Source organism: Anopheles marshallii, chromosome 2 (assembly GCF_943734725.1).
Source record: "Anopheles marshallii chromosome 2, idAnoMarsDA_429_01, whole genome shotgun sequence".
Classification (NCBI taxonomy): Eukaryota; Metazoa; Arthropoda; class Insecta; order Diptera; family Culicidae; genus Anopheles; species Anopheles marshallii.
The window spans coordinates 84,587,412-84,603,486 of NC_071326.1; the positions used below are offsets into that span (position 1 = coordinate 84,587,412).

The 16,075-nt window shown below is 44.6% G+C and overlaps 4 protein-coding genes across 4 annotated transcripts; 2 read left to right on the top strand and 2 right to left on the bottom strand.

The window, feature by feature from the left end:
- The first annotated feature begins 3,759 nt into the window (after nt 1-3,759).
- On the top strand, nt 3,760-6,256 carry LOC128709167 (trichohyalin). Its single transcript, XM_053804152.1, has 2 exons — nt 3,760-3,919; nt 3,984-6,256. Exons 1-2 carry the CDS (start codon nt 3,760-3,762, stop codon nt 6,254-6,256), a joined length of 2,433 nt encoding a protein of 810 aa, XP_053660127.1.
- A 112-nt stretch (nt 6,257-6,368) lies between these two features.
- LOC128707974 (cytochrome c oxidase assembly factor 5) lies at nt 6,369-6,767 on the bottom strand. The gene is made up of 3 exons (XM_053802930.1): nt 6,663-6,767; nt 6,488-6,586; nt 6,369-6,410 (listed from the first exon to the last, which is right to left on the bottom strand). The coding sequence occupies exons 1-3, from the start codon at nt 6,765-6,767 to the stop codon at nt 6,369-6,371; spliced, it is 246 nt and encodes an 81-aa protein (XP_053658905.1).
- A 401-nt stretch (nt 6,768-7,168) lies between these two features.
- Nucleotides 7,169-8,737, top strand: LOC128708850 (cysteine--tRNA ligase, mitochondrial). The gene has a single exon (XM_053803831.1). The coding sequence runs from the start codon at nt 7,169-7,171 to the stop codon at nt 8,735-8,737; it is 1,569 nt and encodes a 522-aa protein (XP_053659806.1).
- Nucleotides 8,738-8,902: 165 nt separating this feature from the next.
- On the bottom strand, nt 8,903-15,252 carry LOC128707143 (proteasome-associated protein ECM29 homolog). Its single transcript, XM_053802089.1, has 9 exons — nt 15,225-15,252; nt 14,967-15,097; nt 14,776-14,889; nt 14,590-14,708; nt 13,884-14,531; nt 11,862-13,819; nt 11,605-11,788; nt 9,180-11,524; nt 8,903-9,108 (listed from the first exon to the last, which is right to left on the bottom strand). Exons 1-9 carry the CDS (start codon nt 15,250-15,252, stop codon nt 8,903-8,905), a joined length of 5,733 nt encoding a protein of 1,910 aa, XP_053658064.1.
- Nucleotides 15,253-16,075: the final 823 nt, after the last annotated feature.

The following is a 16,075-nucleotide window of genomic DNA, read 5'->3' on the forward strand; positions in this document are numbered from 1 at the left end:
AGAAAGTTAAAACTTTTCAAAAACAAAAACTCGTCGCATAAATAGTCCTGTGCTTTGTGGAGTATACTGTACAAAATAGCCGATTAACGAGTCAACACAATCGAAACCGCTTTATCGAACCAATGTGTAACATACTTTGCCTATTCTCAGGCTTTTAAGAACAAATTATACCAAACGGCACCGTACGAAGGGAACGCTCGTGGTATATGATGTGCACGGAAATGGAACGGTCGCCACGAAATACCATTCGCTCACAAAATACGCCGTGCCAGTAGAATAGATTCGAAACGAACCGTCGTTTGTTGTTCAAACAGCAAACACTTACTGCCAACGTTGGCCCCCCGGGGGACGTTAGTATCCGTTCGATATAGACACTGATGTCGCACGACAGCATAAGCATCACCTACTAGTGTAACTATGGATCGCCAAACAAAACAATACCACGACACACGACACTTATCAGAACAACCACCAGGAGAATGAGACCGGTTTCACACGACCGTAATGGGGTACAATCATGCTGCTGATTAGTTCATATTTACATAAGCGTCTTTTTCCATATACAACGATGAATCGATAACCCAGGAGCAACCCAAGAACTAGCTGTACAGAACATTAAATATTACATTAAATCCGTCGCACTCGACGACGACGAGCGTGATTGATTGTTTACTGCAATGTTGAATTGAATCTGATTTAGACCTTTGACTCTGGATGAACCCTTTGAACGAAATAAATGGCTTTGAATTTCTATTCTTACTATTTAAAATCCTCAACGGCTTATGCATCCTGAAGATTTGTGATCCCTCAAAGATTCATGTGTCCTCAAAGCCCGAATGAATCTTATGTAGATTTAAGAATCCTTACTGAGTAAAGTAAATTTGTAAAGACTAGTCAGTAAAGATTTGTGATTCTTCAAAGATTTATCAATCCTCAAATATTCAAGATCCCTTAAGGATTAAATAATCCTGAAAGATTCATGATCCCTCAAACATTCATGACTCCTCAATGATTCATTATTTCTCAAAGATTAATTATCCCTCAACGATTTATGTGTCCTCGACGCTTAATGAATCCTCGAAGATTGGATAGGATTCTTCAAAGATTTATGGTTCCCCAAAAATACATGATTCCTCACGAGATTCTGTAAGCACAATACAGACTTACTTGTTTGTTGTTTGCCATTGAAATGGAGAGATTTCGTTCAATTGTTCAAATGGTTCATCCTTTACACCTTCCCCTGTGTATAATTGCTCAAAACAACGTTTAAAGAATTGTAATGATACGAGCTAAGAGTTTTAAAACTGTTGCGGTCCAAGTTTGTTAGGTTTTTTTTTTATGCGATATTTTCTTTACAAAATGAGTACCAAATCGTAATAATCTGTTCTTTAAGCAAATCTTACTACCTAAAAGATGCTTTAATGACGTTGTTAAACAGCACGTTCGAACTCTAGTGCTACCTAGGGTAGATAAGCAAACTAATTGACGAAAATATTGTTTATAATCAACAAAAACTAAAACCAAATAAAACAGTCAAAATCATTACCTAAAAATGGAAAGCGCCAATTATCTAAAAGCGATCGCCAGAAAAAGCTTCTCTAAGAGAAACAGATATATAAAGAAGAAGAAAAAAAACATTAGAAAGGAATACTATCGCAAAAAAGATGGAAAAAAACAGCAAAAAGGACAAGCACATAGGAGAAAAGATGAATATATTTATAATGCTTCCGGAGTGTAATATGAAAATGAAGCGAATCCTTGCCACATATGAAATAATAACAAAGAATCTACTTATCGTTAGCAAAACCGTCTCTAGATAAGCCAACCAAGAGAAGCAAGCGAAATAGTTTTAGTAACGTACCGGAAGCGAACATCTATCCCGACACACGTAGTCATAAATAAACGATACAAAATGACGTTGTATAGCCATCCTTAAAGATTGAAGATTTTTATAACCGATTTCAAATTCCCAATTTTACTAGACTATAGCCAAAAATTTTATTAATAATGTAAGAATGCTACAAATGCGCATACCATAAGTTACGGTAGCATTAGCAATGGATGGATCGTCACTATCGGGCATCCAGCATTAAAAAACAAACTGGCCGAATCTTGCTAAAACAAAGACGAACACAAGCAAAACTCCGTAACACAAAATCCACATCGTCTCGAATGGGAAGCAGAGCAGCAGTGCAACATATAAATACGCTTATATACATAAATTGCCATACACCTCTCGTTTTTTAGTGCTTTAGAATAGCGAAATCTTTAGCGAACATCTCCTGAACTAGAGCAGACAGCTGTGGCCGTACAGGTGCGGCACCGACAGCTTCTCTCTTGAACAGTCTTACAGAACTTTTTGTAACGATACGCGAGACCAACAGACGTTAGGGGTTTAGTTTCGAATTAGATCGAAAAAAAACAATCTAGCTTTACATAATTCACACAAACACACACACACACGCACACAGACACACTATTTCTTCTCTCATTATCGCATTTGTCTGCTGGTTATTAAAATTACAACAACCAAATGTCCCAGCCGAAGGTGAAAGTGGTAAAAAGCGTGGGACTTAATAACTACTAATTGTCACTGGAATGACGTTAAAACAAGGGAAAAAAAACACATAACCGAAACGAGTCAAAACTAAGAACTAATTTAAAAGAAGCAAAACCAAACTTTCTACTAATCGCTTGTAAAGCAAATATGGCAAAGCAAAAGAAAATGGACCGAGCTACACGGCAATACCCCACAACTGGGCAACCGAATGATGGGTCAATAGGGGCAAAGAGATAACAGACAAAGAAGGTAGTGAAAGGGATGCAGCATCCGGGAGCGATTGGGGCAAAAAAAAGAGAAACACTTTAAAAAAAAACTTGCAATGCTGTGATACTGATAAATTTTAATGATGTTAATTAAATCTAAATGCTCTTGCTGCTGTCGCCTGGCACCGCCATTGCTAACTAAAACACGCGCGTTCGTTCGTTTACGATCCGGAACATGGGACACGGCATTTGAAGAAAAGGATTATTGGTGTGCAAGGTTCTCAATTTGGTAAGCACCCGGCCCAACACTCAAGCAACTCCTTCACCCTCTTCCCTTTTCCTCTTTCCTCTTCCTTAATGCTTTTTTAATGCTTTCTTCCTCTTCCGTTTAGCAGTACTTTAAACGGGGTGTTATCTCAAATCTTTCTCACCTTGGTGAACTTTTTATTTTAATTACATTTATTTATATCTCCCTTTGAATAGTTACGAAACACCTGCTTTACTCCCATTACTATGCCCTTACTTTCCAATTGCGTCTACATCCTGTTTTTTCGACAGATAAACACAACACCTTCACTGTTGGGTTCAAAAAAGACAAGCAAATAAACCGCTAAACTGATAACACGAAACAAACACATCAAGAAATGGAACAAAAAAAAACAGCTAAGGATTGTTGTACAAGCGCCCACAAAATAGTAGTAAAGTTGATCGAATGAAAATAAAGCAGCATAAAAGATAAAACAAATCAATTTGAAGTGAATTGTTTTTTATTGTTGTTGTTGTTGTTGTTGTTGTCTCACACACCACGATACATTGACACGTTTGATACATACACGTTTGCAACCGTTATCCTTCAACGCGCAACCTATCACCATAGCAACGGTAGTTAGCCGCACGATGTAAACAAATCGAGAGACGCGCGTCCTTTTTTGGATCAGTTTCAAGCGTTCAACTTTGGAACCTAGTTTGTTCAACTTGACGAGTGCCTTCAAAATGCCCGATTCCTCTCGAACGCTTGCTGATATCGACGAGATCGATAGTGCCGAGCTAAGGACACAGCTCAAGAACTGGATCGAAGAGGAGGGCATCGAGGCAAACATTCAGCTGCAGATGAAGAAAAATTTAATTGAGAAAATGAGCCGCACGGCGCTCGGTAAGAAGAGTATGGCTTCCTGTTCGACTTGTTTAAATACTTTACACGTCTGCTTAATTTCCAGGCAAGAAAATAGCTCTCAAATTACAAACACAGCAAGGAATCGTACTCTCCCCGCTGGTGCTCGTACTCAACACGCTCGTCGCCGAGTTTCTCTACACACAGAACTGCCACTTTTCATTGTCCATTTTCACCAACGAGGTGCCGTTCAAAAACACACTGCCGGACTTTACCCGGTCCACCAAGTTTCGATTAAATCGGGCCGAGCTGGGCGAAATCTTCGAAGCACTCGGCATCGAACACTACGAAGGGTTGGTGCAAAAGTACGAAAAGTTTGGCACAGACCAGGGCAGCCGTTCGTTACTGTACATCGTGTTCAAAACAATCCTATCAGCGGTGAAGACGCAAGAAGATAAACTACGCCGGCTACAGCGTTCGGATAAGCGGAAACAATCCGCCCGGACACTGTTCAAGCAGCTGGAAGTGGAAAAGCTGCACAAGAACGTGGAAAAGCTGCTTCACCGGGTAAAAGTGGTTGGGAAGTCGATTGCCGAACTGGAAAAGTGTCAGCAGCAACAAACAGTTGAAAATGATGCAAAAATCCTGCGGCATACCGATCAGGAGGAAATTGTGAAACCTGAGGACGAACAATCTGCCCGTTCGTTGCGTGTTTGTTCGGAAAATGTTTCCAAGCTTGTGGAACGGTTAGAATCGTGTACGAAGATGTTCGAACAGCTAATCGAAGCTGTGCGCCACCAACGGAATGAAGATGTTGACGAAAAGCAGGAAGATGAAGAGGATGATGGGAAGGAACTGGGCGAACAACATGAATGTAAGCAGAAACAACAGCGAAAGTCTTACACCGAGTTCCTGCATGAGCTGAAAACAACCGAACACGGTAAAAGGTATGTGGTGAAACTACAGAAACAAGTTGCCAAACTGCTGGACAAAGAAAAACAACAAATAGAAGCGAAATATAGAAAAGAGCTAAGGAAACTCGAGTTGCAACATGAGGAAAGATTGGAGAAAGTGCTAAGCACAAAACGAAGCGACAGTTCCCCTTTACCTGCACCACAGTCTGACCCATGTGCCGTTTCCGTGTTACAGCACATTGATTCGCGAAGCGAGGAAAGCCAACATTTTATGCGGAAAATAGACGAAAAACTTGACCAGCTATACCGGCAGGAGCGAAACGTGGATGATAAACTGGCCACGCTTCGCTACGATCTGCAACGTCAGGAGCAAAGACAAACCCATTATTTCGAATCGTTAAAGGCGGCTAAAACGAAGGAAAGTAAGCTGCAGGTGCTGCACAATGTGGAGAAGGAACTGATGGCAACGTTTGAGGATGAAACGAATGCTATCATCCAGAATGCAAAACAAACAATTGAACAGCTGGAGAAAGAGAGCGATAAAATTAACCATTCCTTCCAGCGGTATTTGCAAAAGCAGCGTGAAGACAAACGGAAACTTATCGACGAAAAGGTGCAAATATGGAACCGGTATAATGATGAAAAGCTGGAATTGAATCAACGTGAGCTGTTAAATGGGGCTGTTGAGGTATCTCAGAGAGATACTGAGCCTGTGTCGATCATACCAGAAGTGAATGTACCCATACAACTGCCCGAAAAGGGCACCCCATTTGAGAACCCATTCCGATCGTTCGATCCTCTCAAGTATCTGAAACGATCTCGCCCGATTGAAAGCCACATGGTGGATGTTGCAACTGGCACAACATCCAATACAGGTATTCAAACGTCGCAGGAAGAAGAGCCGATCAATAGAATGCTAACGGAAGAACCTCGACCTCCGAGTAATGTGCAGCTCTCGGATGTATTAGCGAAGGATACCCGCGAGCTGCGTAAAAGCATCGAAGAAAATCTTCAAAAGTTAGACCAAATGAGTCGAACGTACTCAAAATCACAAAGCTCATCTGAAAAGCGCACGTTTGATGTCGTGCCTCAGAACCCGCCAGCACAACCAACGATACAAATGGTTGAACCAACATCTAACAGAAGCTTAGATGACTGTTCCAGCACCGAGTTGGGTTTATCTGATGGTGAAATTGTGCTCCCAGTTGTCCCTGCGCTCCAAGCCGTCCAAAAACAAACGAAACAGTACACTTCGCAGGAACAGCAGGTCGATAACAGTGGCCGCCAGCCAGGACAACAGCCAAAGACGAATCCGCCTCAAGCTGTAAGCTACAGTGATTTATCTATCAGCAGCATTAGTGGCGTAAGCAAACTATCCTATGAAAAGAGCCAAAGCTTCGATGGCGAGTTGGATCGCATTTCTACCGGTATTCGTTCGAATGCATCACAGAACAGCTGGTCGTAAGTTAGAGCGTCTCTAAGCTATATTTTATACACTATTTCTTGCTGCTGGGTGTTTTGAGTGAATAAACATACATATGATTTCCTTTGCTCTGCCGAAACAATTCTTGTTTGGCTTAGTAACCTTTCCTACCACGAAACCGTTGTCGATTATCGAGCTGTTCAGATAGGAAGTGAAAGAAAGTCACATAATCAGTAATGGTAAAACGTGTGACACGTTCTTTTTGTTACTTACTATTGATCGTTTGCATTCGAAAAATGTATTCCTCAGCACAAAGCACTCATTCGGCACGGAACCATCCGTCCGGTTCAAGCATTCTCTTGGTGTTTTCTTCTCCTAGAAAATGTTCAATGAAAAATTCAGTTAGAAAGAGCAACAAACCGACCGAATACCGGCACCATCAGCTAACCTTCTTGCAGCAATCACTCTGTAGAAGACACATTTTTAAGTCTGCCCGTACACCTGCACACGCGGATTTATCCGCGAGCTCTTCGTTTCCCTCGTAGCGCATCATTTTGTATTTGGTTTTGGTATGAAATTTGCACTATTTTATACACGAAACTGTACCGTGCCCCGAAAAGTTTTGTTTTGTTTTGCACAATTTCATAACCAACAACCGATTGACAGCTTTACTGACGGCAGCGCTGCCAACCATTTCAACAAACAGATTGTTAATAATTTATAATCGTCAAACTAATAGAAAAAAGCAGGTTAATTTTATGTAAATCGTCGCCACTTGAATATTTGGTACACAGGATTATTTTTTTGCAAATCTAAATCACTGTAATTGTCTTGTTATCAAACCCAAATGAGACGGAATCATCGGCCGCCACTCCGTCGAAAACTGTCAAAATCAGCTGTTCGTACGCAAAATACAGCTGTTTGAAGAAGTTCGGTTTTCCCGCACAGTGTGCCATGTTTCTACGGTTGTTTCGAAAGTATTCTACCGCCAAGCTCGCACAAGATCTCCGTCTGTACGATGGACGGCTTAAAGAAAAGGTTCCTTTACAAATTCACCAAAGCAAACCATACATTTCTTTCTACACCTGCGGACCTACGGTATACGATTCAGCACACATTGGACACGCCAGCTGCTACGTACGGCTAGACATTCTGCAACGCATTTTGCGCCATCATTTCCAGCTCCCGTTGGTTACTGCGATGAATATCACGGATATCGATGATAAAATCATTGTGCGAGCGCAGGAACAACAAATCAACTGGGAACAGCTGGCCCGCCAGTATGAAGATGAGTTTTGGAGTGATTTGAAAAGGCTAAACGTCCGATTACCGGATGTGAAATTACGTGTAACTGACCATATACCTGCAATTATACGCTTTGTGCAAACGCTTGTCGAGAAAGGGTTTGCTTACACCACAATTGATGGGTCGGTTTACTTTGAAACCAGCAAGTACGAACGATATGGGAAGCTGCAGAAAGTCGTCATAGAACCGGCAAATGAATCAAACAAAGGCTACAAGAGGCATCCGTCCGATTTTGCCCTCTGGAAGGCATCTAAAGCTGGTGAACCTTACTGGGTGGCTTCTGGTTTCGGTGACGGTCGACCCGGTTGGCATATCGAATGCTCTACGCTGGCCAGCCATCTCTTTGGCAATAAGCTCGACTTTCATGCCGGTGGGCTTGATCTGCGTTTTCCGCACCATGAAAATGAAGAAACACAAAGCTGCTGTTATCACAACGTACCGGACTGGGTGACGCACTGGCTACACACTGGTCAGCTACATCACGAAGGACAAACGCACAAAATGTCCAAATCACTGAAAAACACGGTCAGCATTAACGAACTACTAAAAGACTACAGTGCAGACGAGTTCCGTATGCTCTGCCTTTTGTCACACTATCGAAACGTAATCGAATACGGCCCGGAAGCAATGGTTACTGCGCGCAACGTGTTACAGAAATTCAAAAGTTTCTTCAGTGACAGCAAGGCTTACGTCGATGGTCTTAAACCGGCAACGTACGATGCAGCTAGTACGGACAGCTTGCTCGCAAAGCTCTCCGAAACTCGATCATCTGTGGTGCAGTTTTTAAACAATGATTTCAATACTGCAAATCCAGTCTTGGCTCTGGGGGAACTTGCTTCAAGCGTGCAAAGATTAATCAACAGTCCACAACAAAGTGCATCTCACTCGTCATTGATAGGTTCTACCAACGTGGGAGCTGTGCTTGCCGCGACGGAATACATTCGTGAAGAACTACTTTCTTACGGGTTGGAATCCATGGGCAAACAATCCACCCAGTACATTCAAAGCACTAGCGAGACAGAACAATCGCTTGAAAAGCTAATCGAAACAATTGTGAGCACCAGAAGCGAAATCCGGCTGCAAGCAGTAGCAACCAAAGATGCTCAGCTTTTCAAAGTGTGCGATTTGCTACGCGATCGCATGTCGGTGGCGAATGTCGAGTTGAAAGATCACGGTAAAACCTCATCGTGGAGTTTCCGAGGAAGGAGTACAAAATAAAATTACTTTCATTTGCCCAAAAAATACCATGCTCAATATAATTTATTTAGATGTAAAACAGTCCCACAACGTACGTGTCGTGCTTTATTACGTGATCTGATTTTCTGGGATCCCGAACCAATCATGCAATCCATTCCGGTGCTCTATGGAAAGTAACATCCCATTTTACTTTAGTTTATCTTCCAAATCCTTCAGGCGGCATTTAATTTCCGGTGCGCTATCTTTCTGCAGTTGCTGAAGTATTTGAGCGAACGTTTGCCGCACCAAACCTAGCTCCATATCGACCGTGCCGGAATCCTTCGCTTTTAACTTTTTCGTCAATATAAGCATCACATTCAACGCCTCCTTTTTGAGACCAGTGTGGGGTATAGCTGTGGGAAGAGCGAACAGATATGGATGGTAAGAAACGCGTGCTATACACAAATTCCCTACTTCAACTTACCCGACACATCAACGATCGCTGAAAGGACGATACGACAAATAGTCGCCAAGACGTTTCCATCCATTCCGTCCATTTCGACCTTTGCCTTCTTCTCCCGGTTCGCTCCCGAGGCGGAACTAGCCCCTTCTACCACGCTGTCCTGTTCTCCTTCAACGGCATCTTCCATCTTGCTGCGAAGCAGATGCAAACGTTCCAGAAACCGACCTAGTGCCTGAAGCAAACACAACTGCACTGGGCGTGTGTTGAGCTTCAAACACTGAACGCACTTTTCCACAAACATCCGCTGATAGCGCCGTTGCGTTTCGATCGAATACTCGGGCCAAGCTTTGCCGAGCGTTTCGCATACCGTCTCCTTCAGCTGAACGGAAATCAGTATCTGCTTGTTACGTTCCTCTAGCGGTACAAACTCTCCGCCCGATGTGCTCTCTCCCGGACCATCCGAATCCTGTTGCTGCTGCTGTTGTTTATCGAGCAAATGCCATACCATGTTGTACACTTCCTCGAAGCGATCCACCTTCAGTTCGTCCAGAATGTTGCCAAGGGACCGCAGTGCATGGGTTCGGTAGATCGGTTCTTCCTTTCGGCATTCCTTCATCACCGCGTCCACTATCCGTTCCGCGTGGTTTGTCATTTTTTGGTCAAGCTTTTTGCACAAGCTGGCCAATCCTTGTAGCAGTCGCTCTTTTCCCTGAAACGTCCGTCCGCTCACATTGTTCAGTATCAGTTCGATCAAACGACACCGTACCGAATCTTCCAACGTTGCGCTAAGCTTCGATGCGAGCGTATTCGTGGCTGCTCCGGCTTGCGCTTTCAGCAGCCAGGAAGGATTGTTGAGGTTCGTCTCAAGTATCGTTACGATCGCGTCCAAATTCATGCGCAAACCAGCATCACCGGTGTTGATATCATGCCACAGCTCTTGCCACAATTCCACCGTTGATCGCGAATCATCCGTAATCTCTTCGTGCATGGCAAAAAACACTAACGGCAGCACATTCGCACTATAATCCTTCAGCACCTCCTGATGCCGTTTATTGATTGCCTGTATCGTTAGCGGAACCGCCTTCGATCGGGCCGTTTGCTGTTCGAAATACAGCTCCTCCAGCTTAGCGAACAATCGCTCGATCGATTGCTCTTTAGCCGTCCCGATTAGATGCCCAATGGCAGACGCATAGTAGCGCCGAACGGTCGCATTACGGTCGGTTAATCCGCTGAAGCATGCGCCCAAATATTTGCTCGTCAGCGGTTGCATCTCCTGCCCGAGGTGTATGCTAACCAGACAAATGAAGTGCGCACAGGCCACCTTGGTGCCGAGATTAACGCTCGACTTCACCAGATCCAGCACAGCCGGACTCATGCGTTCCAGCGTGCCATAATCTATGTGCCGGATGCATTTCGTTAGCGTTTCCATCGTGTAATGCTGCTTTACCGCTTCGGCACGCAGCGAATCGATCGTTTCCTGTGTACCACCTCCCGCCTGCCCCGACACCATCGTAGACAGATAGGCAAGCTTCACTGAATCCAGTTCGCCCGTGGCTTGCAGTAAGCATGGCACCAGACTCGTCAAATGGGGCAATATAAGCGCACCGGCCGAATCGATCAGTTCGGACAGCGTCCGTATGCTAAGCTTTCGTATCTCGGGGACCGTATGTGTAACGCCCGTTTCCAACAGCAGTGGAATGATCGAACTCGCCACATTCATGGCCGATTTGTTATGATCACACGATGCCGCCACCACACACACCTTGCTCAGCGCATTGGCCGTCCCTTCCGCTGCCAAACGTGTACCTTCATGCTGGTCGTCCATTACACGGAACAGTTGACTCCACAAGTAGCGCAATTCGGGTTCCGGTACGCTTGGTCGATCATCTAGATCCATGCTGGTGGAAGGCATGTCCTCACTTTTCTTCCTACCCACCGCATCGGAGCGGAGCTTTAATCCGGCGGCCCGTTTTATTAAATCCCGCACGGCAAGACAGCACGCGATGCGCGTACGCCATTCGTACGAGGTAAGATTCTTCGTCACATCCTCCAGAATGTCCCAATAAAACAGCTCGACCGTAGCTTTCGTATCGGTCACTACCGAGTCCCAAATACTTATCATCGAGTTTTGGATCTTCGGTGTCGGGTCGTACTTGTACCGAAACAGGCGTGGAACAATCTTCCCCAGATATGGTTCCATCTTCAGTTTGGTTGTCTTCGAAATTGACTGCAAGCCGAACGCCGCCCCCAGCTTGCTGTTCCACGTAGCGTTGTGATTAGCTATTTGCATGAACTGGTAAATCATTTCCGGTTTGTTGAGATCGGATGCTAATGCGCAAAGCTCCTTGTACGTTGAAAGATTGCCACTGTTGGGAGAAAAAATCGTCATATACATTGGCAAATAGGATGGAAAATGCAGTAAAGAAAACCCCAAATACGATCATACCCCATCGGAGTTTTGCCGAGAACACCTTCCTCGAAGAGCTTTGTATCCTCGACAACCTTCTGCACCTGCCGACGGCCGCCTATAAGCTGATCGAGCAACAGATTCGACATCTCTTCTTGGTCCGCATTTCCGGCAAGTGTAAATATAATGCCCATTGCACGTGATGCCACATCTTGCACGAACTCTAAAAAATAGAGGCAGAACACAGATAGAGGTATAACAAAATTATTTAGAAACAAAACCACCTCGTGCCTTACCATTATCTTCCGAGAGAAGATCCGTGAGGGCGAGCTGCAAAATTTGCCGCTTCTCGCGCACCGGATTTCGGTGGTTGCAGTTTTTCACGATGGCCAACAACCAGACGGCACAGGCCTGTTTTAAGTACGCGTGCGTCTCGTTCACCTGCTTAACCAACTCGATCAGGAACCAGGTCAGCATTTCATCGTCCACATTTCCAACTTTTTCGTCTACGTCCTTGTTTTGGTTGCCCTTCGGAAGACCCTGCAGGGTAAAGGCGAGCGCCTGTCCCATCGCAATGTGCAGTGCTGGATCTTTGGTCATCTTCAGCATTCCCAAGAAGCGCTCCAACACCTTACGGGCGTAGTACTTTGGATCACCCACCGCAAGATATCCGAGACAGTGAGCAGCATCTTCGCGAATTTTAGCCTTCGTATGTCCACTCTGCAGCAGCGTTAAGAGTGTTTCCATCAGCGATGCTTTCGTTCTTATTGGTTTTTTGTCGACATTCTCCCCACCATCGTCCGTCTCCATGGCTTCGACATCCGGGAGAGGTAGTACGGTAGTAGAACCAATCAGCGATAAACTTCGAATCGCGACCGATTGCAACAACGCTTGTTGATCACGTAGCAAAGAAACGAGCAGTCCAATTAATTCCTTCAAAATATCCCACTCTTCAACAGGCGCACTGGTGTCCTTTTTCTTCAGCAACAACTTCCGATGAACGGCATGGGCAGCGGCCAGTATCGAACCGTGTCGTGTTTCCAGCGATTTGCTACCGAGCGTTTGTAGCTCCCGTACCTGTCGATCGAATTCTGCGTCATTGCTAACGTACGCAACCAACACACCGTACACCATGGCAATAAGCACACGCGTCGGTTCGGAAGTTTCCTTTAGCGATCCTTCCAGCGTCAGTAAAAGATCGCGGTTTTCTTCCACCAACGCGTCCGGGATGCCATTCACCAGGTCGTAAAGGCATGTCAGCTCGCTGATACCTTTACGAGCGATCACCAACCGACGCACGAGATCGTTATACTTCACGATCGTGTCACGGTGTCCCTCGGCAATCAGCTTCCGCAGAAAAGCAGTCAACTTAAAGAACGTTTCATCATCGCTGGGATGCGAAGTGACACCCGCATTGCACAGCAAACACATGCGCAAATATTCCAATATCTCTATGTACGTATCGAACGCGAACGGCAACTTCACCTTGCCGTACCCCATCCGATCGACTACCGTTGCTACTTTTCGCTCCGATTTCGTTGCCACATATTCCACCATCTCGCGGAACGATGGCAGCACGATGTGTTTCGTATCGGATGGTTCGGTTTGCTTCAAACGACCATATTCACTCACCGACAGAATGGCACCGTAGTTGATGTGATCTTTCTTCGACACACCGTACAGATAGGTCGTCATCATTTCGCGCAGTTGCGAACTTTCGCCGCATATAATCAGCAGTAGGTAGCGCGAAGGAACGTAATAATCGGGAAAGCAGGTCGTTAAGTACACCGATGTTACATTTTGTACAATCGTCAGCTTAGATTCTGCCTTCTCGCCGAGCAGTGCTAGCAACAGCTGTTGATTTGCGTTGGGTACGAAGCGTGCACTCGACGGCACTAGCTTTCTTTTCGATGTGCCCGGCTTATCTTCGCCGTCCTCAGTCTCCATTACTGTCTCTCCCGCAGTGGCAGTGGAATTGATTTGCTTTCTCCAGTCGAATGCTTGCGCCAGTGCAACCAATGCTTCACGAATGGATGAGTGCAACTCCACCGGAGCTTGCTGCAGGTGGTTAAAGTACTCGCCAACGAGCTGAATATCCTCGTTCACGGTGGTAGGACACACGATAGCCAACTGTGCCATCGCACTGTATGCCGCATTCTGCACCTCATTCGTTTCCTCCGACGATGTACCGATCAATTTGGCGATTCCCGTCAGTAACACTTTCGAAAGCTTGTTTATAAGATCCGTCTGACCACTGAAAAGCATTAAGCAAAGACATTTACATATTGCTTCTCCTATCTACCACCTTTTGTACATACTTGTTGATTAGATTGTAAGCAAACTGGAGCGCCAACACTTTACACTTTTGATTCGTATTGTCCCCAAACAGCGACTCGAAGATCACTTGTATACCGTTCGCAATGATGATCCCTTTTCCGCGGCACTTTAGCAAATGTTGCAGCAACTTTTGGCGCACCCTCGCGCTCACACCGCTCGACTTGCGGTCCGGCAGCTTAGAACCGTTTCCAGAAAACAGTGTGTACAGCGGTCCGGATAGCTTCGGATCGGTCCAATCGAGCGAACTGCAGATCTTATTCAACTCCCCAATAGCTGGCGTCGCTACGGAGAAGCGCGTATCGGCCGATCCAACGACGAGATGGGCCAATATTTCCTGATCCGAAAAAATGCCCCCACAAAGGAACCGCACGATACCCTTTTTCAATTGTTCCAACTCTTCCGCTTTGGGCGGTTTCGAAGTAACACGTTTGAATGAGTAAACGCTCATGCCGGGTGGAACGTCACTGTCGGGCAGCGTTCCGTACGGTAGCAACAACACGTCCATTAGAATGGATAGAAGCTGCTGTTTGGTGTGCGGCTTATTTGACAGACCAAGCAGTTCCGAACGTTTCTCCGGATCCTCCGGTATCTTAATCTCACCCAACAGTGGAAGGACCAGCATCAGAATTCTACAAAGAGACTATACAGGTTTAGTAGACTGCCAACACCCGTAATGCCTTATCTTACTTGTCCTGATGTGTTTCCGGTTTGCCTTCTAAGCAGTTGAGCAGCACAGGCGCGAATTCTGTTTGTTCTTCCACCGTCATTCTTGGGAATCCCATCGTTATGTAGATGATGGCGAAATTCTAAAAAAAAGCTCATTGAGAATGAGAATGATGCGGGAAAATGTTCACCAATTCATTTGCTACTTACAATCAAAAACAATGAATCGGCTTGTTGGTATTGAGCCAGTAACGGAGTTAGCGGAATTTGAATTTGATTGCGTGATTTTAACCGCTTGTTGATGTGCGTTAGAATCTCCATCACCTACGGTATGATAAGCAAAAAACTAGTATCAATCAACATTCAGGATTGCACTCATGTTGCATCGGGCGCTTCCCAACCTTCTTTCGGACATTTTCATTCGGAGACGTAATCTTTATCAACACCGGTGTAAGGAATTTCGTCACAGTACTCTGCAATTGCTCATCCGTATCGGCGAATCCCAATCGCAGGAGAACACGCTCCAACAGTTCTGCAAAAGAAAGAAAACCCCGAAAGCACTTAATTCAATATTCCACCGCAAAGTGCATTGTCATCGAGGCATTCCCGGGGTTTCCCGCAGCCAGTGTGAAACTGCTGCCAACAGGCCAGTTGCTCACCCAGTTCTTCACTCGGATTGCCTGCCATTTTCGCAACAGATACTTGTTGAACAGTAAACGTTGTAAGAGGAGATTTTATTCACTAATCTATAAAGCTGTAAACAAAACTGATGCTTTTCACGAAACACAAAGTATCATTGGGATATCGCAAACGTGCTGTCATTTATCCGGAGAAAAGAAAAAAAGTTCACACCAGTTGTTGTTTATACTCCTGATCGAGTTGGCTTCAATCCCATTTCAAAATCAATCCGGCTCGAACGATCTCCTAGCACACCCCAAAAACCACACTGTAATTATTAACCAATATTTTATCGTCTTCTATCACTGAAACGTTCGTAAAAGGTTCAGAATAACAGTTTAATGCATGCAGCATACAATAGTGGATTATCATGAACGATTTATTAAGTTTACGCTCAATTAAGCATTGTCATCTAATGATAAATTCTTGTTTATTCTTTGTTAGATCGTTTGTCTCGTGAATAGCAGACGAAATGAACTGTTTATCAAATTTTCATTGAACTTAACAAAGATATTTTCCTCGAATACGCTCCTGTTCTTCTTCTTGTTTTAGTTTTACGTGATTGATTCTGAAGCCGTTGTTTACATTCTGTACGCCAGCTGTTTTGGAAATGCCGGCTGATTTTGACAGTTAAACGATATCCAATCAACAGGTGATCGAAAGTGCATCAAAACAAAGCCATTTCCCCTCCAACCGATTGACACTTTTACGACAAATGCAAGATATACTCGATAATTCTTTACTTTACTTATCGCAAAGTACATTTGTTTATCATTCGATCCGCTGAATATTTTCTTGTGGTCATTGTGAAAACAAACGGTTATTGTGCTTT